Here is a 26,823-nt window from a genome sequence, read left to right on the forward strand (position 1 = left end):
AGAATCGATCTCCAGAGAGTTTGGGGATGATATTTATAATACTGTACTCTGAAGCTATAATGCTATGCCCATTTGCTTCGATGTGACTCACTGAACTCAGTGGGGCTCGCTTCTAAGTCAACATGCGTACGATTGCACTTAGTCAATAGATACATCCAGCAACGTTGTATAGGGCAGCCTATACAGGCAGAGAGGCACCTGGCTGCAGAAGTTAACATTCCAACTAATGGAAAGTGATGGGGACAGCAATGGGGTTTGAAGCTTAGCATGCTTGTCTCTCTCTCTCTCTCCCCCCATCTTATGTTGAGTCCACTTGGAAGAAAAATGGCTTGTATCTTCACTAATAAAATGCACACACACACAAAAACACACACACACACACACACACACACACACACACTGTATATTCTGGCGTATAAGACTACTTTTTAATCCAAGAAAATCTTCTCAAAAGTCGGGGGTCGTCTTATACGCCGGGTGGAGAATCTGCGGTCGAGTATATTTCAAACTCTATATTTTAACTGGAAAAGTTGGGGGTTGTCTTATACGCCCAGTCGTCTTATACGCCGGAAAATACTGTGTGTGTGTGTGTGTGTGTGTGTGTGTATATATATATATATATATATATATATATATATATATATATATCTTCTGTTATTTTGGAAGTTTTATATTGCGCTAGGTTTTACCTTCAAATATACTACAGATACAGACTATACTGCAACTCACATATAAGTCATACATAAAGACAGAATAAGAGATAATTCACACCCTATGCACACATGCACAAGCACAGCTTGTTCCACCCCTTCCTCTCTTGCTAAGGTTGTCAAAATGCCAGCAAAGAAGGGATGGAAGGAGTGTTCCCATCCCCTGTTTGAATGTTCTTCCATGCTTTTGAAGTCTCCTTGAAATGGTTTGAGACTGGATTATCAAGGTATTGGTATAAATCAAAACTGTGCGTCACAGTTCCTGCATTTCATTTGATGCCTCAGGGCATCTGAATGTCAGCTATAATGTTTAGAACACATAAGGAATAATCTATGTTTAATCAGACACTGCAAGTGGGGTTCAAAAGCACGTTCCATCTGCACAGATAGGAACACACCCTTATGGTAGGTCAGACCAGTGATCCTTCAAGCTCAGTATCGCCAATACTGCCTGACATCAGTTCTGCAGGATTTCAGACAGGTCTCTCTAAACCCTACCTGGAGACAGTGGGGATTGAACCTGGGGTGGGGCCTTCTGCATGCAAAACAAATGCTCTAACGCTGAGATACAACCTTCAACCAGTACGGATTTAACAAGGGAAACCACAATAGTACCTCACAATAAAATCTGAGTGAGCCCCTTGCATGATCTGCTTCTCTGAGCGGATGTGCTCCTGCTGTCTTGTGTCCACTATGTGGCGTTTCTTTAGTATCTTCATTGCAAACGTTTTTGATTCGTCGCTTTTCAACTGGACCTTAAAAGGGGTGGGGGGGGGGAGAGAGAAAATGGCAGATTGGAATCAGGGCACACAGTGACTCCTCAAGTAGCTAAAATGCTGAACTTTGAACTACAAGTGAAGATAAAAATTAATACCGTTTATATATTTTAATATCTGGACCCTATAAAGTTTGTAAAAGTGCAAACAAAACAGGTGGCGCTCTCTCTCTCTATATATATTGCTACATAAGAATAGTTGGTGTCAAACAGTTGGAAGGACTTGCAAACTTCCCTTTCTAGCATGCTCACCAACTCTGCATCCTGTCTCCTCGCATCATGTATTCTTCAGTTACAGAGCTTTTTGCAATGAACCACACGCTAGCAATTGATTTAAATTCAGAAATTCATCAGTTCCAACAAAACAGATGAGATTCTCTGATATATGTGCACTTCAAACTGATATTAAAAACATGTTTACCAAACAAAGAACAAACCCTATAATCCCTATTATTCACACCAGCTGCAGTTCTCATGTCACCACACAGTAATCAGATCAAGAGGCTACCAGAGGATGGGTCCCTGTGGATTTTCTATGTAGGAATGGCTGTAGCTGGCTGACCAACCAAAGTGAGCCAGTCACACTTCAAGCCACTGAGGTTACCCAGTCCACAGCTGGGCCTAGAAATATCTCCAAGTGTAACCCCTTCTAGAGTATGTTATCTGCCTAATACCTGAAGCAGAGAACCACAGACCCACAGCACCTGAATCTTGTCAGGATTCAGCTTATTAGCCCTTATCCTGCTCATCTGATTCAGATGGCTAGAAGTACAGTAGATAGTGGATGGAACCACACTCTGAATCCCCTGATTACCTCTCCTACTGGCTTGAGGTATTCCACAGCTTAATTGGCATTGAGCAGAGCAAAAGTCACCCAATGCCACCTTCCGGAAGTGACCCTGCAGTTAGGAATAGAGCCACCATATCACCATCCCTCCACCCTGCAGAGCCCATCTAGTAACATACAGTGGTCAATTGAACTGAACACCACTGAGAGATCTAGGAGAATCAACAGGGTCATACTCTCCTTGTCTATCTCCAAAAGAATGCCTAAAGCTGTCCAGCCATCTCTCTCTTGATCACCTTGCCCAGGTTACAAATGGTCAGGCCCACTAATTATAATATGATTGCCAGAGTGCATACAAACACAACTTTAAACAGGCCCCAATTACTACATTTCCCCCTGCATTGGGGAAAAACCACATTTGCAATCCATTAAACAGGCATACTTTGGAGAAATTTGCTTATTCAGTTCTCTAACATTTGCTTTCTCACATATTTCTGGTGGCTGTCCCCCTTTTAAAAACAAACAAACAAAAACACCATTACTCATTTTAGATGTTTGTTCATCATGTTAGTTTTTAAAATAATAATAATAATAATAATAATAATAATAATAAGAAGAAGAAGAAGAAGAAGAAGAAGAAGAAGAAGAAGAAGAAGAAGAAGAAGAAGAATTAAAAAGGTGAAAATTCCTCAATGGATTAAGTGGGCAATGGTGGCAATGAAAGGTAGATTTGTGATGAGACAGTTACCATCCAATCATCTTTCTGCACAAACTCTTTCTACTAACTGGAGGAACATATTTTCTTAAACTTGGAAAGGAAACTGTTCACTTGAACACAATTCAGTGCATACACTTCCACAGCAACTTCACTGCTCAAGTAATATCCATTTGCATGCAGCTCCAGACCAAAAGCCGATTTGTTTAACAACCCTGTGCTCTGGGATGACTTGATATCACCAGTCTGCAGTGGATGAGGAAAACACTCTTTCATTCTCAATTTCTTTGCAGTCACTAAAAGAGAGGCAATTTGATCGCTTAAAAAGGCTCTCTGCCTCGATTCTTCTTTTGAATTCAACTGGCATTTTCTCCAATAGGAGTAAACTTGAGCAATTCAGCAGTTTGGTTTTAAGAGCTAGCATGAGATACATGTGAATATGGCTCACATGTATGGTTGGTTGGGGTGTGTGGGGGGGGGGAGGGAGGGCTTTATTCTACAATAGACCAATTAAGGCCAGCAGAAGTAACCTACAACCAATGGCTTCACAGCTAAACTAATAATCCTAAAAAGAAAAGAAAAATGGCAGGTCATCTATAATTCAGGTGTAATAGAAAAGAATGCTAAAATTAAGACATTAACTTTAAAGAAGTTTCCCATTTATTTCAATGGGAGAGTTAAACCAAAGTGTTTTTAAAAGGCTTCTAAGTGAACCTCTTTTTAACATTTGAAAAGCACATAAGCTAGGAATGAAATACCTGTGGGGTTCCTGGGGCCTTCCTCAACATTAAAATGAGTTGGACAGCTCATGCAGAGAGCCATATGTACTATGGAGCTGCTGGATTGAAGTGGTAGTTTCAGAAGTTGTCTTGAGACAGAAAAATATGTATGGATTGAATGTAATGAAGGTGCTTATGAACCAATCCCATTGTTCTTAAAAAGTTCCACCTGTGTTTGTCCTATGTCATGATAAGGCTTTACCATGAATGTCTGCTTGTGTATCAGTGTGCCCAACATCACAGCCGAACATTCAACAGCAGTTCAGAGCTGGCAGAGTGAGGGATACCAGAATTAGGACACATTCCTAGACAGAGCCCTTCCATGCCCTCCTTTCTGCTTGGGGAAAGAGGCTACTGGGTCATTCCCCAATTGACTTGATTCTTCACCATAATACAATTGGCAAATTATTGCTCTGAAAACCATTCAGAGAACTACAAATATTCATTATAATCCAGAGGAATCAAAGTACAAATGGACTGTGAGGGATGCTTATACGGGGTACCAAAATACACACGGCCTGATAAAAACAAAATAATTCAAATTAGGTGGGTGATGCTTGGTTTTTTTTAAAAAAATGTTTTTATAGGGTTTGTCAGTGATTTTCTGTTTATGTATTGGTTGGTTGTCGCAGAACTATTCAGCTATAAAAATAAATGACAAAAGAAAACAAATCCTATTTGTAATGCCTGCATTACTAGCCTGGATGGCGTACTGGCTTTTGTTTGAAATTATTCATGTTGGCAGCTGTTTTCTTTTTATTGAATGCATAATTTTGAGAGGAGCCCGGGCAATTTGGCAATGCTAAATGGATTGTGCAGTAAATGCAGAACATTTTTTTAAAGCTTTGTAGACATACCACACAAAACAGAGGATAAATGCAAAACTTCAACAATGGGAAGTTGAAGGAAAACATTTTCCTTCCAGTTGACCAACAAAACTACACATTATTACTTCAGATACAGTCATAAATGTAAGTGTTGCATGAATGAGTGTAACCTTGTGAAAAGCAAAACGGTTATTCCTTGCAATAGGGTAGGAATGTCAGCCTAGGAATATTGGTAGAGCATAGGAATCAGACCTCTGGACCATCTAGTTTTGTATTGTCTAGAGCAGTGTTTTGCCAACCTTTGGTCTTCAGCTGCTTTCAGACTACAATTCCCATCATCCCTGACCACTGATCTTGCTAGCTAGGGATCATGAGAGTTGTAGTCCAAAAACAGCTGGAGACCCAAGGTTGTGAAACACTGGTCTAGAGTCTTTAGACTGACTAGTCCAGTGTGTCAGGCAGGGGACAATCCCATCACTGCCTGTAGATGCTGGGGATTTAACCTCTGCATGTAAACATGTGCTCTTGCCACTGAGCTATGACCCCTTTCCCATGCGAAGTTTCATGATGGATTGAAACTGCTAGCCAAAAATGGAAAAACTCAAACACCAGAAATGAAATAATACTGAAACTGAAAAGCCATGAGCCATCCTAATGTTTGTGCAACAGCCAAGGGTGTGCACACATAGCCTGGTTGGTGACAGAAGCTTGGATCCCACTGTTTGGCAGGAAAGAGAAGCTGGGGAAGAACTGCATACAGTGCTCTGTTCTTCCAGATTTCCTGGGATTCCAGCCCTTTGTTTATTGGCCTCTGTATGTGGCATCTTGGTTGCTAGATTGGAGTAGGGAATTCGGTATTCAGCATTCATTTACACAAGAGTATCCTCTAGGAATCCGGCCTCTAGCTGGATCCAGATGGAAGAATTTCAGAAAAATATATTACCTCTTATTCCATAGGATCCACATTCATTTCCCAAAAGTCAACAGCATAGTTGTTCCAACAGCCGTGGTAATAGTTTAAGCACATAAGGCTTTTACAAGAAGAAAGAAATGAACCCCGTTCAACTGGCTTTTCTGAAAAAGCATTTTTTTCTTCAAACAGGCAGGAACCAGTGCAGAAAGTGGATCCCTGGCAAGCAATGTGCAGAAAATCAAAGTAATCTGAAGGAGTGCTATCTTAAGTTTCCTGATATCATTAGAATTCATCAATCTTAAATAAACTGTGTCATACATAAGTCAAGAACTTCTTTTGCTTTTTCTAGGGGCAAAGAGTAAAAGTGATTGATGTCTCTGACAAACATCCACACGCTGACTGTGTCTAGGGTCATTATAGGTGGAACTTCTTGTGTAGACTCAATAAAGCAAAGATTTTATGAACATTTTGTCGGGGGGGGGTGGATAGAAACTTCACAAGCAAAGATTTTTTCCCTTCAATTTAAAAACTCTTAAATTCTTCACTGTAACAATCCAAATTCTGTGATAGTGGGCCCAAATCCTGCAGTTGGAAAATCTTTTAAGGCTTTACAGAATGTGCTTATTTTGCATTTTGTTTCGAAGGCTTTCCACACCCCCAGCAGAATTCAGAAATTTTGGGATTCACATCTCCTTTTGGCAACAAGGCAAGTATAAGCTTTTTAAAAATTATTATTACCCCAATCCTTTCGGAGCTCGGTTCTTAAATTGCTGGCTGCTGCTATTACTTATTTGCTCTTATATGATATTTTAGGTTTTGTATACTATTTCACAATGTTTTCCTTGTTTTGATGAAAACAATATTTGTGGAGTATTTCTACTTAGGGTAGAAAAGTGATATGTAAATAGTAATAATTATAATGTATGAGATATCCATGTTTTCTATCTGGAATTGTGCAGGATAAACTGTAACCACATTACTGTGGAACTCAGTATTGCAAAACCTATTCCCATACTCACAAGTGCATGAATAGTTGAAGAGCTTCCTACGTATATTAAGTAAAGGCTGTGAAAAAGCATATGTGAAGCTTTAGCATGCTCTAAAGCTGTCTCACTTATTTTACAACTCATAATGCTAAACATCCATAATGGGCCTCAATTCATGGCTTTGTGCATCTTTTTATTTGCATATTCTGCACCCTGTTTAGGAGACATTTTACCGTTTCTGCTAAAGATCTTTTTGTTTGGACATAAGGTCTATTTCTGCAGGGCATTAACTGAATAACAAAATGCAAAGAGACAACAATACTTGATATGATCTGTGCTGCTCATAGCATGGGTCTGTGCACGTCCTCTTTATGGATTCTCGTAAATGAATGCTCTCTCATGCATAATGAAACACTAAAAGTAACCTTGGTACTTGAATCCCACACTGATATTTGCAGCATAACTGTACATGAGGCACACAAATAGAACTGAGGGTTTCTGTCTCTCTCTTTGGAGGGAGGGGGAAATGGTCTGCAGACTAATGACATGAGCAAAATGAATCCTTGGTTAAAAATAAATTATCCAGCACAAGCTGAAACATGAGAAAAGCCGTGTCCTTTTTATTTTCTGAAATGCCTTGCTTCATCAAACACCATCATGCCTAAAATGCTGCATGGATAATTAACTAAACCAGAACCTTATTTAGCCAATGCATGTGGTCAGTACAGTGTATTCCTGCTCAGGTTGCTATGTTCATGGTGACAAGATTAGCTGAATTTTGTGTGTTATGGCATCTGTGCAAAAGTTATGTGGATTGTCCCATTGCCCATTTTTTTTGACCCTGCTGGCCATGCAAGCTGGCCAGGGAAAACAAAAACAGCCAAACACATTTTAGTGGACATGGTAACTGGTCCTGATACATATAGACAGCAGGCCAATGAAGATGTAACATTGGTTCCCTGCTAATTACCGGTACATGAAAAATGGGGAGCCAGCTCCATGAACGTGCGCTTTCTCTTTGTAGTCCAGGGATGGGAAACACAACTGCTTTGAACTGCTTAACTCTGTAGTGAAAGACTGCCCTGGAGAGCAAAGAAGCTGCAGCATCTCCGGGTGTTGTGGACTACAGCTCTCATTATTCCTGACTGATGGCTCTGCTTGCTAGGGCTGATCTGATGGAGCTTGAGTTTAACAGCATCCTGAGTGCCATGGGTTATTCATTCCTGCTACAGGTCTTTTCCTCCCTGGAGCAAACTCCTTCACTACAAATTACAGTTAAGCAGTTCAGTGCTTCTGAACCTAGGTTAAGTGGAGTCCTGGTCTCCCAAGATAGGCAGGTACCAACAAAAGAACCTGGGGGAGTAGGATTTGACGGGATTGTTGATACTCTGAACCTCCCACTTTATGCTTAGCCTATATGAATACAAACCTGTGTGAATAAAACCATCAGACTCAAGTAATCCTCACTCCAAGGAAACCAAACTCAAAGTATGGCTGGATCTCTGAAACTACTCATGTATCAATGATTGGGATGTGCAGAACAACATTATGCATGCTTAATACCCTGTACATGCTGCTTGCTGCAAATACAAAGTGCAAGAAAGATGTTGATCAGACTCCAGACTGATTTACACCCATTTTTAGGAAACTGGATTGAAGCTTATTTTGAATATTTCACCTTCATGTATATGGGAAAGATTTGGCCCGCCTAACCTTACAAACTTCAATTCTAAGAAGTTATATAAATTTCTCGCCCATCTCCATGACAACGGGAAATTAGCTCTCCTCCCCCAAATATCTTAAATAAGTTAAATAATTGTACAGCTTTGTCCATTTCCTTTTTTCCCTTCAGATGCTCAGCTGACCTACTAATCAAGCTTGTTGCCAGACAAAGTGAACGAGGTCACCATGCTTTGAGCACCTCTATTTTTTCTCTGTCTCACATGTTATGCATCTTAAAGATTCAGAAACCACTGTTTAAAATAGATTTGACGAGCTTAACTGTGGTTTGGAAGGAAGGAGCAAGGGGGAGTGAATTGTCCTGGGAGTGCAGAGCAGGAGGGAATCACAATGTGGACAGGAAACCTAAGGCATTAGGGAGGCTGCATCCCTTTGCATTCTAGGAAGAAAAACATGGCAAAGGAAAGACTAGCTTAGTTCTATCCATTGGCCAGAGAAGGAGAAGCTGCAGAGGATTTGCTTCTCCCCTCCTTCCCTACTGTGTTTGTACTACTGCAACCGTGGGAAACATTTGACTGAAAGGAGGGCTATAGTTTTTAAAAATAAATAAATAATAGTGTTGTACAACAATGACTAAACAGACTAGTGAATATCATTGGGGGGAGGGGAGAATAATTATTAAAACTCTGTGTTTTTTCTATTGAAGTTAGGAGTCTCTCTTCTGGGAGATTCGGGTTTCATTCGGAGAACTGGTTTCAGTTTGACCTCTCTGCCATGGGTAATTTTGATCCTCTTTTTTGTTCTCATGGAGAATATGTGCTGGCGCATATTGGAGGCAGATGACAGCCTTGCTAAGTCCTAGATATAGCCTTGGACATGGACTCTGGTCTCTTAAGAATACTGTAACCGTAGAAGTACAGTATACAGCTCCTAAGTTGTGCAACTCCCCACAGAGGTTCACCTGGCAACTTCAGCCAGATGAACCTCTGGTTTCCGGCAAATGCTGAGGACATGCCGCTTTACCCTGGTGTTTGATATTTGAGATGGATATTTTTAGGAGCAATCTTATTTCCATACTGGAAGTAGTTCTGCAACTGTTTTTAATATTGTATTCTAACGTTGTAACCTGCCCTGGAACCTTAGGGTGAATGGCAGATAAATAATAATAATAATATACCCTACCCCCATGAGGTAAAGATATACTATGCTATTTGTTTTAAACCCTCTGCATCTAACCCACTTGTCAATTTACAGAGTGGAAGAGTAGATTGGGATTGAGACATGCACAGAAGCAATAGCATGAGCATGTACTCAGCTGAGGAAAATCTCAAACCACATGTATTCAACCAATATCTCCACATTAAAAAACCTGCATATGACGGGGCTCTATGAATTATATGAAAAATGCAACAACTTCAGAAAGTCTTTACAGAGGGTAGCGAACACAGCACATGATATCATGGGCTGTTCCCTGAGCCTGCTAGATGACATCGCAAGGGATCGTTGCCTTAGGAGAGCGAGATCGTTGCCTTAGGAGAGCGAGAAAAATTACCAGGGACGATTCACACCCCAGCCAGCACCTCTTTAATCTTCTACCCTCGGGCAGGAGATATAGAAGTATAATCAGTCATACCAACAGGCTAAAAAACAGTTTCTATCTTTGGGCTGTTAGGCTGCTGAACGGAAAATAATATAGTGCAACTGGCTTTCGGGGTTGGTGTGTTGTGCAACAAGCACACAGATTGCAATGAGATTGAGTGTTTGTGGGGGGGGGAGGCTCGGTTAATTTCACTGTACACAGGTTGTACATTGACAATAAAGGTACTATTATTACTATTAAGGTTTTTCAGAGACTATGATACAGACCAGTCAGGCCTATTCCATGCAGACATCACATCATGTGCTAAAACTGATTCAGGAATAGATGAAGCACTGCCAATTTGTAAAGTCTGTCCTTTCATATCTGATCACTCTTCTACACAATGCTGTTCTTAAAGTTCCTATAAGAAGAATGCATACTCCTTGTTTCTAGGATATCTCAATGAATAGGTTTAAAACAAAAACAAAAACTTTGACAAACAACATTAAATTTCACAACATTCCACATCCCACCATAATATACTTCAGAATACAACAATACACAACTATACAATCTATACACCATCAATCATTACTGTTATCTATTACTAATTTACAGAACAGAAAGAAAAAAGAAGAATAGAAAGAGAATTAAGAGAAAATAAAGTTGACTTCCGATTACACCCATGGTAGTACTATTATTTTGTTTTCCTAATTCTTATCCAAAGTACATGATTATTTATCACATTCGTCTTACAATGAATAACTTACAGTCAGGCTCTAATTTTATTTTTGAACCAATTTTGTACCTGATTAAATCTGCTGAACACTGCACGTAAAATCGCTTGGGTCAGGAGGTGCTAAAATTAGGCAGAATATTCTCCCACACTGTTCTTGAAGTTCCCATTTCATTTTCTTGACATGTGTATGGTTCACTCAGCTTCATATAAAATGTTTCCTTGTAGCAGTTGCTCCTAGGTTGCTACACTAATTGCATACAAGGTTTGACATTTTTCTTCTCAGGCAGCTATATTTCAAACAATGATAGATATATTTTGATCTTTTTCTTTTTTAGATAAACTGTTAAATAAATGTTCATTTTGCTGGAGAGTTAACAAATGACGGAAGCCAACTAACAAACAAAACCACCCCGTTGAAAAGCTTCATGGTGTTTTACAGATTTTGGAGTAAGGAATTCCTGAGCACACTTGTGAATAATTAAGAGTTGCATGTCTTGCCTTATTTTCTCTGCTTCAGATACTTGCTTGGGTTTGCTCTTTAAACTCTATTGTATAACTGGATCTCATCCATTGATTAAGTTAGTAAAAAGCTTAAAAAGATAAATGAAGGCCATAATCCAATGAAGGTTACGCAATTTAAGTTAGAAATTGTCTCAAGGGGAGAATTAATGGGACAGAAAAGTGCTTAACTTTTTTCAAAATGTAGCCCAGATAAATAAATAGACAAATAAGCAGACCACGAAGCACAAAACACTGTAATTATCTCAGAGAGGGAAGAAAGGGACATATCAAGGCAAAGGATACTCTGAATGCTCACAATCTTTTAGGACTCTGCTTTCATTTCATCAATGTAACCTTTGAATATTGATTAGATGAAGAAATTGCAATCACCTAATTCACATTTTTTTTAAATCTCCACAGGATGGAAGTTAATGAACTAGGCCCTCTGGTGTATGAACTTACATTCAATTTCATGAGCTTATGTTCCATAGTATGGTTATATGCATTTCTTTCTTTGAATGACTCTATTCACTCTGAGAACATTTAGAGTGGTCAAGAGTGATTATTGCTCTGCAGAACAACACAGGTTTTTTTTTATAGGATACAGCATCCTAACCAATGTAAACCACCTGCCCTGGTGTGTGCTGTGTTGGGAGAGTTAAGCGGGCCCCCACTTCCTCAAACCCTCCTTTAAATTAATGGATCCACAAAGTGTATGCATACTTCTGACAGGCCACGTGTAGAGGTCTTCATCTGTAAAGATAAAGTGATGCCTAGGCACCACTTGCCAAGTATTAATTCACTGGAAGATTGGCAGAACAGCATACTTTACTTCAGATTGAGGTTGAATCCTGACAAGACAGAAGTACTGTTTTGGGGGGACAGGAGAAGGGCAGGTGTGGGGGACTCCCTGGTCCTGAATGGGGTAACTGTGCCCCTGAAGGACCAGGTGCGCAGCCTGGGAGTCATTTTGGACTCACAGCTGTCCATGGAGGCACAGGTTAATTCTGTGTCCAGGGTGGCTGTCTACCAGCTCCATCTGGTACGCAGGCTGAGACCCTACCTGCCCACGGACTGTCTCACCAGAGTGGTGCATTTTCTAGTTATCTCCTGCAATGGTCTGTACGTGGGGCTACCTTTGAAGGTGACTCGGAAACTGCAATTAATCCAGAATGCGGCAGCTAGACGGGTGACTGGGAATGGCCACCAGGATCATATAACACCAGTCCTGAGAGACCAGCATTGGCTCCCAGTACATTTCCGAGCACAATTCAAAGCGTTGGTGCTGACCTTTAAAGCCCAAAATGGCCTTGGCCCAGTATACCTGAAGGAGTTTCTCCACCCCCATCGTTCAGCCCGGACACTGAGATCCAGCGCCGAGGGCCTTCTGGCGGTTCCCTCACTGCGAGAAACGAAGTTACAGGGAACCAGGCAGAAGGCCTTCTTGGTAGTGGCGCCTGCCCTGTGGAACGCCCTCCCATCAGATGTTAAGGAAATAAGGAACTATCCTACTTTTAAAAAACATCTGAAGGCAGCCCTGTTTAGGGAAGTTTTTAATGTTTAATGCTGTATTGTGTTTTTAATATTCGATTGGGAGCCGCCCAGAGTGGCTGGGGAAACCTAGCCAGATGGACAGGGTATTAATAATAATAATAATAATAATAATAATAATAATAATAATAATAATACTATAAGGATACCCCATTGGGGCATGGGATGAACCTGCACCATAAAATGGGAAAAGCGAGACTGCCTCTATCCACTCTAGACAGTCCTGTGCTAAGACTCATTCTCAGACATATTGTTAACTATGGGCCTATTGTTATAATGGGTGATAAGAGGTATTGTATATTGCAAGGCCTTCTTGAGTGGTTAGTGCAGTCCACAGAGACAAGCAGTTAGAGCAAAGCTCCTCTATCATAATTTCATGTGTGTATGTGTGTGGAGAATGCGGGGGGGGGGGGGGAGACATATTATTTGAACTTGAAGCACCAGTGACATTGTAAAAAAAGATACTCCATTGATTTTAAGGGATAGAAGATAGCATATAAAGTGGTTTTTCAAAAGTATTTAAAGCAACCACTATGAGTTGTGACTGAAAAGCCATAGGAAGTCAGTGCACATTCGTGGCACTAATTTGGGCACACACAAAATAAGCTGATGGGTAAAGTATATCTTAATAAGCACCTACTAATTTTACACAAGGCACATGAGTAGATATTTTAAATTAGGCATAGGCAAACTCGGCCCTCCAGATGTTTTGGGACTACAACTCCCATCATCCCTAGCTAACAGGACCAGTAGTCAGGAATGACGGGAGTTGTAGTCCCAAAACATCTGGAGGGCTGAGTTTGCCTATGCCTGTTTTAAAGCATAGGAAGAAATGATATACTGAAGTGGAATCTTGGGCTTTGTACCAATGTACTGGCAAGATCTGTACACAGCAAGTCAATAACAGAACCTCTCTGATGGCAGCATGTTATGCTTAAATGACAGGTACTGCAGCAGATAGCCGCTATATAATGGACCCACGAGAACAGTGGTAAACGGAAAGCATTTCCAAATCAATAGTTCTGACTGATACGGCTTGGGAAACAGACTATAATTTACGCCAAAGTGTACAAAAGTTTCAGATATGATTTGTATTCACTGATTATTCTTTTTTGTCATTCTATAAATATTCTCAACTTTATAAGTGTTCCCTGCCATATCCCCAAACAATTTTATCCCACCTTTCCACAATTATACATCCAAGTTTTGTGAACAACAATAAAAAATAACAATTACAACATAATAATAATCAAAAAAATAAAACTATAAAACATATAATGCAAGCCACTAAAAAGCAGTAGTCAACTTCAGTAATAAGGTTCTTCTGTTTAGCTTCAAGTCCACAAGGATTATGGTGATCTTAATAGTACATCAATGCATGGGGGAAGGGTATATGCACTCTCTTTTTTCTGGATATACAGTGGTAGCTCGGCTTTCAGATGCTTCAGGTTACAAACGCTTCAGGTTACAGACTCCGCTAACCCAGAAATAGTACTTCGGGTTAAGAACTTTGCTTCAGGATGAGAACAGAAATCGTGCAGCGGCGGCACGGCGGCAGAGGGAGGCCCCATTAGCTAAAGTGGTATCTCAGGTTAAGAACAGTTTCAGGTTAAGAACGGACCTCCAGAACGAATTAAGTTCTTAACCCGAGGTACCACTGTACACTCTAGGATCACCATTATTTTTCTAAATTTGTATTTTTGTTAGCCGCCTTGGATGATTAATTGTGGAAAGGCAGGATAACAACAACAACAAATAATTATTATTAGTTCTTGGTCAGGTCCCCAATAGAAGCCAGAGAGATCATACTGTCTTGCTTTCAACACCCTACATTCATTATCAATAGGAGATAGAGCCCCCTGCACCCAACTGAAAAACTTGGATTATACATTGAAATAAGCCTAGATCCAGCTGCCGGGAGGATTCTTTTCCAGGAGCAACAACAAAATAACTTTCCCGCAGCTTTCAAAACTTTGGCACATGTCAGTGAACCTCATACATCAAGAGAAAATGACAATTAGCATCAACTTGATCCTTTGGATAATATTTTATATTAGGCTCTCATGACTGCTACTTCCCTGCTACCATCAAAATCTCCCTCCTAGGGTGTGCTCTATATAGAAGGATCTTGGCAGTGAGATGCCTCAATGGAAACCCACTGCTAGTGTGTCATTCATGTAGTTTAAATAAAGGTTTATGCCAGACACAGTTAGTGAAATGTAGGTTTCATGCACAGCAAGTTGACAGTGCTTTAGAGAATAAAGTTATACATCATTGCGTCTCATTTTTGTTTAATTTTTTTCTTGGTTTTTACAACAAGGACAAAAAGATGTGGAATACCTGAATGATAATTCCCTTTAGGAATTAAGTGTGCACTTTAGAATATAACCTACATTTCTCTGGAGAAGACAGGATTCACTGTGGGTAGGGAGTTTGGAAGCCACTATGCAGAAAACTATTGAAGTTACATTCAGAATTGTAGATTGCTGAGAGGCCCCACCGGGACTAAAACCAGGTATCCTTGGTTTCCTTTTTTTGGCTACCCCATGTAATAAGCCACCAGGGCTGAAGCTGAGAGAATCTTCTTAGGCAGTGAACTGTTGGACTTCCCATGCTCTGATTTGCTCCCCACCCACCCATGCTGGCCATTGGTCCTTCCAAGACTGGGCAAAGTATAAAATATTCTTATCTGGACTCAGGTGTGCTCTTCAGCTTCGCCTCCTGGATTGTCCCTCATCCTTGACTCAACTCCTAGTTCCCAGCACCTGGCATTCTTCTGACAGCAGCTGACATATGAGCCCTGACAACTGTCCTCAATGTATAATCAGGGTCTTATCCAGTTAGGAGATTTGTTCATTTCCTGTCTTTCATTGTAGTACCGGTAGTTGCTGCTAAAGGCTAGATATTAGTTTTTTGCATTACAGCCTATGTGCTTTACATAAGAGATGTTCCATATGGCGCAATGTATGAGGTCTTACAGTCAGGCATAAAAAAGTCAGCGTGTGGAAACAGCCTCCCAGAGGGAAGGTAATGTGTAGCTCATCTCTTAGTCAAAAGACAAGAATGACTTTGTTTATTTCTGTGGCGCTATAGCTGTTAAAACAGGATGTCTGGCTATCTTATATTGCTTCCTTTTATTTCATCTTAGGCAGAAACATGAGCTGAACATTTCTTGGAATAGCCTCTGCTTACTTGGCAGACTCAGTGGAGATTTATGATGGTGGCTGTTAGGAGGTCACGGAGTCTGATAAATGTGTAGATCAGGCATAGGCAAACTCGGCCCTCCAGATATTTTGAGACTACAATTCCCATCATCCCTGACCACTGGTCCTGTTAGTTAAGGATGTTGGGAGTTGTAGTCCCGAAACATCTGGAGCGCCGAGTTTGCCTATGCCTGGTGTAGTTTGTGGGCATCATGAACTATTATTTTTATGCATTTTATTTATTTATTTATTTATTTATTTATTTATTTACAAAAACAGACTAAGGGGGCAAATGGGGTAGATTATTTTCTATGGTTCTTTGATAGGAATGAATACTGAGGGGCCAGAGATACAAACCCTGCAGTCCTTTGTATGATTACTGTTGTTCAGTCGTTCAGTCGTGTCTGACTCTTCGTGACCCCATGGACCAGAGCACGCCAGACACGCCTATCCTTCACTGCCTCTCGCAGTTTGGCCAAACTCGTGTTGGTAGCTTCGAGAACACTGTCGTATGATTACTTAACCCATATTTCAAACACCTGATTTCTAAAGGCAACATTACCAAGGCTATTCTGCTTGAATTATTATCAGTATTAATACTGGCATTTATTTATTTATATTCCACTGGATGCCAAAATAGGCTTCTAAGCACTTTGCAAATTTAATTATGCTCTTAGTGGATTAGTGGAGATAGATTTGTAATTATTCTCGCTAAAAACCCAAATCTGACAGCCATTGTTTGCTTGAAAATTGAACAAGTCTCTTCCTGTCTCTTTCTGCAAGATTCTTTTGGACACCACCAGCCATTTGAGGTGAAGAACAGGACCGGTGCTAGGGTTTCTTGCGCCCTAAGCAGACCACCTTCTGGCGTCCCCCGCCAAAGCCTGCTTTAGCGGGAGGTGGGGGGTGGTTGAGAGGCAAGCAGCAGTTTCTCCGCTGTAGCAGAGAAGCTGCTGCTCGCCTGTCCCACCTCCCCGCCCAAGCCTGGCCAGCGCCCCCTCCATTTTGGTGCCCTAGGCAATTGCCTAGTTCGCCTTAATGGACGCGCCAGCCCTGGTGAAGAACTGGACTAAAATAGTATCTACTGAGGGATAGTGCAATATGAGACTAAGGCCATATTCCTTAAAACAGAAAACCACCCAGGAAACTCCATGAACAGTAATACAAGTCTTCTGGAAATGTCTGTTAACTTATAAAGACAACAAAATTACATAGGAGGGACCCCATTACTGCATATGATAGCTCACACTTTTCACTGTGTTAAGTTTTATGATGTGGCCTTTTATGCTGAGGAAAACTCCAAATTTCCTAAATTCCATTCCAATCTTCCATGAATTGACAATTATTTAAATGTCTGTCTCTTTTAATGGACATGTACCTGCATCTAAACTGGTCCGGGGAACACATTCTTAAAACAACTGGCACTCACAAAGGTGTCTGGAGCACTATCCATGTACTTATAACAAGCCACATCTGAACATTAAACTATAGGCCAGTGCATTCTTGACAGCCCACCAGCCAGTACTAGCTCTGAATCACAGACATTCCAGTTTTCAGTCTTACCACTGATTACATGATAGCAAAGTTACACCTTGGTGATGGGAAAATTCCCACCACAAAAGTCAAGATAGTGCTATAAACAGCATTTAAGCAATGTTGTTGTTTTTTTAACTTGATCAGTGTTTTTCCAGAAAAATAAAAAATACAGCTCTAAGAACATAAGGAGAGCCAAGCTGGATCAGGTAAGTGGCCCATCTTGTCCAGCATCCTGTTTGCATAGTGACCAACCAGATGTGCATGACATTCTACACCTTTAACTACACAGTAATTTGGTGCTTGGCGGGGAATGGAGAAGAAATTGGTTTGGTCCACTTTTCACAGTGGTCTAACCCATTCCTAAATTCTTGGACTTGCTTGATATGAAGTCTTTCAGCTTAGCATTTTCTTTTCAAATGCCTGTAAGGTTGGATGAGATTATTCTTAAGTCTAGATACCGGTATATGAACTGGGCATGCCCAATTAAATGCCAGACACCCCTCCCAAATGGCAGGCCCCCAATGCCATATCACAATCTCACCTGAAACCCCAGTCTGTTTCAATATGCAGCATATGAACTGTTGTTCAATGAATTGTGGTGCAATCATATGCATATTTACTTGGAAGTAACTCCCACTCTGTGAGGCTTACTTCTTCCCTGGTATGTGCATTTAGGATTGCAGCCTTAGCTGCAAAGTTCTTTGGCTCATAGCAACTGCATGCTTAAACTTTAAATACAAATAATTTTGGGTGTACTGTGTGTACAACTCTGGATTGGGCTCACAACCTGCAAGTCTATCCCAAGAAGAGGTTGTTAATGCCATAACTGCTTGTTTGCCTTACTTTTATGGAAGGGATATCCCTTTATTTTTGGAAAGGCAGCAGAAAACCTGTTTACTGCACTGTACATAACTTAAAGGAGTTCCTATGTGTCTGACAGGTGTCACGTATCAGGGAGTCCTCCTTGTTGCTATAAATCTGTTGCATGATCTCACAAATGAGTCACCCAACTAATAATATATTTTTCTCTTTTTATACATTTGATACATACACATATATAGAACAAAAAAATACATATTGATCACCGGTATCTTCATTTTATATATATTTAAAGGTCAACATAATTCTATTAATATTGTTTACTTATTTGTGTAATATATATCTCATGCCTTCAACACAAATCTTTGCGTAATATATATCACATGCCTTCAGCATAAATTCCCACGGGAGCTAACCATACAAAGCCATATAAAACAGAATGCAAACAGAATATATAAAATTAAAGCAACAACAACAGCACATTAAAATTGCTATTTGGGTTATTGCATAATTCTATTACATTTGGACAATGGTTATTTTTTTTTATCTTAATTGCAAATACCTAGAGCAGAGCAAACATAATAGCAATGAGGAAATGATAAATATTGCATTCTTTCTGAAACTGTACCACAGCCCATGTGAGTCCTTATTTTAATATATTGGCTAGAAGATTCCCCTGCTCCCCCAGCTGTCACATTATTTAAATACAAGGTACCCTGGAGAATGAAAAACCCGGACTTACCAAGGCAGTGACAGTTTATTTAGATTGATTTCCCCCCACTACTGCAAAGTTTATCACTGCTTTTTAGTGACTGACAGCTTTACACCCTTATGTTCACCAATATTTCTCTTCGTTGGGTACAAGGAAAGGATAAATCTCCTTCCCAATCCTCCCCCCCCCCGCAAACCCACAAAACAGAGTTAACATGTTAAAAAGAGAATTGTTACCTACCAGCTCAACTCTTCCAAAACCTCCAACTCCAAGTGTGTCAATGATGTTGAAGTCAGATAGTTTCAGGTTGGCAAAAAAGGCAGCTTCGGCTTCATATCTGGATTTTTTAATGCGAAAAAATGGAAATTTCTTAGAAGTGCAAACATGAGTGCTACATAACTCTGTTCCTGGATGACATGCGCGCTGAACGGAGTTTACGAGCTTAATTTCCATCTTGTCTCTCAAAGTTTCTTTGTTTTCTCACCCATTGTTTTATTGGTCCGCGTTCAAAACCTATTTGCATTTCCGCCCCCAAAATAAACCAGAGGTGCCAACAGAATGTCCGTGTAATGCAAATGCTTCGCGCTATAATTCAATTCCAGTTATCAACTGAAGGCTACATCTTGACAGTTTCTATTAATCTTCTCGTGAAGGTGGGAGGGGTGGTTTTTTTTGAGGATTTTAATTTTTTTTGCTTTTTAATATTTTTGGAAGATAAAGTCTTTCATATGAGTTTCTCTTGTCCGCAAGCTGGCAGTTTCTATAAATGTTTATTGAAAGTGGCAAGATCATTAAGGTCCCCAGAGAGAAACCACAGCCAGGTTTTATGAAATCAGATCCAATAAGCTGAGGAACTGGCGTGTGGATGTCTGAAAGGAATTATTTCAGACACCCATTAGAACATTTCCCCTTCTCCTGCATTTAGAAACTCAGCATACAAAATTCAAAAGCTTTGTGGTTCCCAGATCCAGGAGTTGTCTCTCGAGTCTGTGTACAGAAAGGCTTGTAATAAGTGTGCACAGTACTTGCTATGTAAGCCATGTGAAACTGACACATGCGCGCATGCCAAAACTAAGCCTCCCAAGGGTATACCCATGCAGATGCAGCTCCCAAAATAGCTTCTTCTTTGGGATTACAGTATTTTTAGAAAGGCTAAGAGGGCAAATGGAAGAACAGGTTCCACACACTTACTGAAGTTTCATCTGGGAAGTACTTGGGTGCCAGAAAAAAAAGACCTCATGCATGTGCTGCCACCTTTGTTCTTCAGAAACTGTATATGGTTCTAACATTTACCACGTACAGAACAGATGGTTTCTCATGCATTCCAAAACAGACTATGTGTAAGGTAACATAGGCTAACTAAGTAAAAATTAGAGGGTACTTATTTAGCTGTGCCCTTTTAGCTCATTTATTCCAGCTGGATATAGGTGTCTTCCTGAATCACACTCAAAAGCGCTTTTAAAAAAATATATATATATACTCCTTTAGGTTTCAAAAACAGGTGACCATGTATTATGGAGGGGAACACAGTTCAGAAAAAACTCTTGGGCATTTAAAACTAGTTACACCCTGGTCAGTGTGTTTAATTTACTAGCATGCCTAATAAATATGTGAATGTTTGGTGTTAATGGCATTTTTTTTTATTAATTACACATGTTTATTTTCTGCTTGTTGTCATTACCTGGGAGCACACTAAAAGGCACACCTTCACTTGTGCTGGAGAGTACACTACCACCCAAAAAATAATATTAAAAATAATCACATGACCAAAAATAACCGCATTTGACTGCTAACATGGCCAGCAACATTTACTTATTTTTAGATTAGAAATGTTGAATGCACATGCAAAGCAACCCTAAGACATTATGCTTGACTAAGTTTTCAACATTTTATTCACATTGCTGGACTAAAAAGAAAGAATGTAATTCTGCTAGATCTTCATGAATATTATTTTTCTCCCACTTTAATATGTGTATATAGCAGTGATTCTGTCATACCTGTACCTGTTTAGAATCTAATCTATGTGTCTGGATAGGCTTGTGTAAACAAAAATGTTTTAAGCAGCTGCAAACAAGAGTTCAGGAAAAGCACCTGCCTGATGTCAATAGGCAGGGAATTCCAAAGTGTAGCTGCCACACAATGTACAGATTTCTTACAAGCGCAGATATTATTTGACACGTGTAAGCAAGCAATGCTGGTTCCGCAGACTGAAACAGTCGTGTGGGCACATGTTGGGCAAGGTGAACCCGCAGGTTAACCAGTGCAGATCTTTGAGCAGAGGTGTCACATGCTGACAGCAACTGCAGTTTCCAGGTAAAGTGTAAGGGAAGCCCCACATATAGTACTTTGCTTGGGCTCTCTTTTAAAGAACTTTGTTTGGGTGGGCGGCTGAGGTATGGCCAGCTGTCTACTGTGCCCCTTGATCCACTGGTCCATTCACAAAACATGGGTTAGTGCAAAAAAACACTACGAAAAGCAAAAGTAAATAGAAAAACTGCAAAAGCATCTTGTGAAGCAATCCTGGTAATCCTATTTCAAAAGGTTCTGATGGGAAATAAACTCCATTTGATTGTTTATTAGGTCCTTTCCATAACCTTGCATCTATGGCCAACACATTACATCTGATCTTGGAAGCTAATCAGCTCCGAGCCTGTGGTGGTTCATGGAATAACCTTGTTTGACACAGTTGCTTATTGATCATTTTACACTTGCCATGATGTGCATATTAAAGGGGTAGAAGGCTAAAATGCTGCCAAATGGAAGATCAACTTACAAATCTCTTCATAGCTGAATTATAAAGAACATATTGTGATAGGCTTTGTAACCTAGTCAATGTACTTCACAGATCTATTTTTAATCCAGTTAGGATGCTTTTATTAGCTCTTACATTTTCCATCATAGTTAATACTGGGATGTTTCTATTTGTAATGTAGGTAAATTGTAAAGGTAAAGGACCCTAGGGCAGTTAAGTCCAGTCAAAGGCTACTATGGGGTGTGGCACTCTTCTTGCTTTCAGACCAAGGGAGCTGGTATTTGTCCACAGACAGCTTTCCGGATTATGTGGCCAGCATGGCTAAACCACTTCTGGCACAATGGAACACTGTGACAGAAGCCAGAGCGCACGGAAACACAGTTTACCTTCCTACTGCAGCGGTACGTATTTATCTATTTGCACTGGTGTGCTTTCAAACTGTTAGGTTGGCAGGAGCTGGGACAGAGCAATGGGAGCTCACCCCATTGCGCGGATTCGAACTGCTGACCTTATGGTCTAAACTGAGAGATCTGTGGATTAGACCACAGCACCACCACGTCCCCCTTATTTATAATGTAACGTCACATCTGCCACAAGTATTAGCTGAAATTACTAATCTTATTTATGTGGAAGCAAATCTCACTGATCCAGAAACATGTGCTTCAGAATTATCCTCCCTGTTGAGGATTACAGTGAAAGAATGGATTCGGAGGACCACACCATTTACATGATGATTACTAAAAGATAACCTTTAATAAAAATAAAACAGTAAAAAGCCCTGCAAGGTCTATTCAGTAATGGAAAGACAGTTCCGTATTAATGGGCTGTTAAACACATTGTCTGAATCCACTTTAAGCCTGCATTATTAAAATAACATAGCATCTTGTTTCCTATGGGAAACAGGAAGCTGGAATAGATAGGCCTGTGATGCAGCAGGAGTATTTTCCTTATGTTTGCAAGTTTATAAAACATCCTAGTAATCATAACCACATTCACCACCTAATTGTAGCCACACTGACAGTCCAAGGAAATGCCTATTTGATTTTTGTTCCAAACATCCTGTTTTGTAGAACCCTTTAAAATGTAGCTTTTAGCTCATTGCTGCTACATAAAAGTCCTTGCCTCTACTGGCCATCCAAGCATGGAGAATAATGTTTCAGATTCATGCCCTATCTGCCATGAGCAAAATCAGAAAATTTGCTAGTCCTGTTACAGTTTTTTTGTTTCTCTTTACACCCCTCAAATGTTTCTCTTGAGCAAGAATTTCCAAATTCACCTGGAAATCATGCTTCATGGAATATTTGGTGGATACAATAGTGGTGCAGTTAAGTCATCATAAACCTGGTCTTATGGGAGTCTCTTGTTATAGATAGCAATGTGTATTACTCTGATTACTTCTAAACATGGTAAGCCAGGTCTGCTGCATTTGAGAACCCTCTGACAAATTTTCCTGAGTGGGGAGCAAGGGCTTCTGTCCCAAAGGCATTCCCTGACTATCACCCATGCTGCCCACAAAGAATTTCTTAATTGTTTCAGAACACCAAACAGGACACCTAATCCTGGTAAGAAGCAGACGATAGTCCACAACACAGTTGGGCAACTTGCATTAATGTTTTTCTGAGTGCCAATACCACCCCTATGAAATTTCATTATTCCTCTCCCCCTCAAAAATCATTTTTCCTTCCAATCTAAGCTCCAAAAACTCACTTTAAACCAGGTTTGGTGACCTCTCTACTCAGACACCCACAAGGACATGCACCAATTGAGTTCTAATGCTGCATGATGCAACTGGAACGACAAATCCTCAAATGCAATTCTTTGAAATGTACTGAAAGCAACATAAAGTTGGAGCAAAAAGGAAACTAAAATTCTGTCTGATCATGTTTCTGAAACCAGAGTTATATTACATAACATTTTATTAATTTTAAAGTGCATTGCTCATATACGGTAAAGAGAAAATCCGCTTGTACATCAACATTATGGGGGAACAGAAGGAGCTCATACAAAGAAGCCCAAAAGCAGCGGGGAGACTTTATAGTTCCAAGGTTAAGAAACTCCTGCGTATACCTGTCAGTGTTTCATAGTTCACCTGGGCTGAACTTGGTGTAACAGGCAATTATAGCAGCAAACACCAAAGAAAAAGCCAATCTCGGCTGTGAAGTTTAAGTATGTAAAACACGGCTACATTTACATTCATCTCTTTTTACTCCTTCCTCTTTTACCTTTCCATCTGTAGTCTTCTTCCCATACACTGTCAAAATTTAGATTGTTAGCTCATTGGCGCACAGATCACATAACCATTCCCTCTAGCAGCAAATACGGTGGCTTTGAGCCAACCAGAAGGGCAATGAAACTGGGTCACCCACAAACAAGGCACATGTTTCTGCATACACGCTATGTATGCAGAAAAGCATTGCATTGTAAAAACATAACAAAATTGCCTTGGAGCAAACCAAAAAACAAAACAAAACACCCAAAATACTGTCAATGGATGAGCAAATTCCTCCAGTAAGAATGGAAATTAGAAGCACTTTAGAGGCCTGAAAATGAGGAAAGTGGGAGAGGGAAAGTTGGGTGACAGAGTTGAAAATGACATTCTGAACAACTGGAACAAAGTATCAGGAGTACTGTAGACTTCGTAAGAAAAAAGAAAAGTACAGGATAAATCACAGACCAATTTCTGAGACTGAGGGGGGAAATATAGTAGGAAAGTGTTATAGCATAAAATATTCCATTATATATCTAATGACAGAAGAAGGAGAAGAAAATGAAGTATTGGCAGTTTGCATAACATCAATAAGATGTCCAGATTTCAAGAGCAGCAACTATTGAAATTGAGCAAATAGGTGGTCAAGTAAGTTGTGATTTGGAGCCCCACATTGGGCTAAAGATTCCTGCATTGCAGCGCATTGAATTGGATGATCCTTGTGGTCCCAAATCTACAATTCTATGAAGCATTCTGAGTCAAGAAGGAGAAATGAAAAATACGAATGTGAGTTGACTTAAAATTAAGACACTAACCACTAATAACAAGTCCAAACAATAGCTCAAGAACCAGAGTGTGAAGAGGGATTCATCCAGTGCTATCTTCTGGAACCAGCCCTGGGGATAAAACCAGAACCACTGCAGAAAAGTGCCCCTATACCCATCTCCCATAGACAGCCAGGAGGATACCATGGTTAAAGGTATCAAAATCTGCTGAGAGATCTAGTAAGAGCAACAGGGTCACACTCCCCCTGCCCCTCTCGCTATAGAAGTCATCATCCACTAGGGCAACCAGGTCAGATTTAGTCCTGAACTTGGGCATGAATTCAGATTGGAATAGGTCTAGACAATCAGTTTACCCTTGTGAAATTTGGAAAATCAAGAAAAATAATTTGGGGGAAAAGATAATTGGTTCCTGCCTGCACCTACATTGCCATGACTGGCAGGGGGTCTGAAGGGTCCATCTCAGGCTCCACCCACTGAATGGACCATTATGAATTAGCAACTATTAAAATAGATGAATTGTGGGGAGTGGGGCGGGATTTGAGCAAAGGAAAGATCATTTCTAAAGATAAAAGGTTAAGAATGGGCACAGGAAGGTTGCGAGGGCTGGTTTCTTTGAGGTACCTTTGTGTAAGAGTGAGCAATCCTTTCCCTCTCAAACATAGGGTTTTGAATGGGTAAGATGGAGTTAGGAAGCTGTGTTATCTTCTATGTAGGATTCTCCATAAATGTTCCTACTCTTGTGGTTTCTAAGCTGGTTCTTACTTGTGATGGCAGGTTTGCGGCTGTAGGCTGATCCTCCCTTTCCCAATGAACACATTCCCACACACTGTCCTTATTCCAAGTCCTGGTTTTATACAACAGCTGCTATGAAATAGTTAATTATTAATGGCACATCTATATATATATAATGCAAGTGTCTCTGTGTCCAGTCCGTGTGTCTCTGGGTTTGCGCTACTGAGCATGTGCCCCAGGGACACAGGGATTGGACGCAAAGAGATCGGGCCGCGAGCAGCGTCGGCAGTTGAAGCGGGCCGTTGAAATGGAACGCTGGCTCTCCATAAGATTGGGGAGGCCGAGGAGGAAGGCCACACTGCTACTGCCGCCGCTACAACAAGAGCCCCGAGGCCTAGCGGCCCAGAGCAGCCCGCCCCGCAGAGACTTTGGGCAGCCGGAGCTGGAGTTGTGATTTTGGAGAGGGGCCACACAGGTGCCTCCCTCCCAAGCCTGGCAAACACGAACTCCTCTCAGAGGGGCGGGAAAGGAGCACAAAATTTCGGAGAGGTGGCGGCGCGGCCTGTCCCGGTGCCGGCTGGCTTCCCAACAGCCTTGAGAGGGCGGGCGGTTGAGAAGCGAGGCGAGGCTCCGGCGCGGGGCCTCCGCGGGCTTCCTGCTATGACGGGGCGGGCATTTCCTGAGACTCCTCGGAGTTTTGCAGCGCCTTGCTTCCCTTTCGCTTTTTGCATGCAAAGTCAGAGGGAAAAAGAAGTCTTTTTTGAGGGGACAAGCCTCCTCCACCTGCACCGACTGCGTCCGCCTGACTCTGCGGTGGCTGCAGCCTTGCGTTGAGGGAGGGAGGAGGGAAGGGGTGGGGGTGGGGGGCAGCCAGGCACTGGCTGAGGCCCGGAGCTGGCGGGGGAGGACTCAGCCGCTCGGAGACGGTAAGGGGGGAGGGAGCAGAGGGCGACATTGCAGCCACCACCGCCGCGCTACGGGAGCCGGGAGGGACCAGGACGCAGAGTGCGTAGGGACGATGGAGGGGGGCTGCGCCTAGGGTTGCGCACCGCCGCCGCCGTACGTGCTGCCGCCGGGAGAGCGGACGTCGCTGCGCCATTGCGGGAGGAGGGGAGGGAGGGAGGGGGAACAGGCACAGCGGGAGGCCACAACGACCCGCGGCGGTGGACGGGCCCTGAGCCCTCCCGCGCCGCCCGCATCCCTTCGGGCCGCCGAGCGGCCTGCTCCCGGGCTCCCGCGGCCCAGCTGGCCCAGCGGGAGGCCCCAACAACAATCAGCGGCGACGACAGGGCCCTGGGCTCTCCGCGCCGCCAGCGTCACTTCGGCCGCCGACGCGGCCTGATCCCGGGCTCCCGCTGCCCTCCCAGGCCCAACCGAAGGCCCCCCATGGCAAGCGACGACCCTCCAACTCAACCCTTGGGCTTACCTGACTTCCTGGAGACGCTCCTGGACCCTGGATGAACCTGGTAGGATGAGCTCATCCTGCCTCCCCAAAAATTTGACCACATTCTAGCGCCCGTTTTTTTAACGGGCTGA

At 41.6% G+C, this 26,823-nt stretch overlaps 1 protein-coding gene across 6 annotated transcripts in view; it reads right to left on the reverse strand.

Moving 5' to 3' along the window:
• Nucleotides 1–26,823, reverse strand: part of PRKG1 (protein kinase cGMP-dependent 1) — a 580,751-nt gene that overhangs the window by 12,805 nt on the left and 541,123 nt on the right. For all 6 annotated transcript variants that reach the window (XM_033149161.1, XM_033149165.1, XM_033149166.1 and 3 more), the window contains 2 exons: nt 19,053–19,149; nt 1,326–1,465 (listed from right to left, as the gene is read on the reverse strand). In XM_033149161.1, the coding sequence (XP_033005052.1) occupies nt 1,326–1,465; nt 19,053–19,149 (237 nt within the window). The remainder of the gene's footprint in view (nt 1–1,325; nt 1,466–19,052; nt 19,150–26,823) is intronic.

The sequence above is a fragment of the Lacerta agilis genome, chromosome 5, assembly GCF_009819535.1.
Source record: "Lacerta agilis isolate rLacAgi1 chromosome 5, rLacAgi1.pri, whole genome shotgun sequence".
Classification (NCBI taxonomy): Eukaryota; Metazoa; Chordata; class Lepidosauria; order Squamata; family Lacertidae; genus Lacerta; species Lacerta agilis.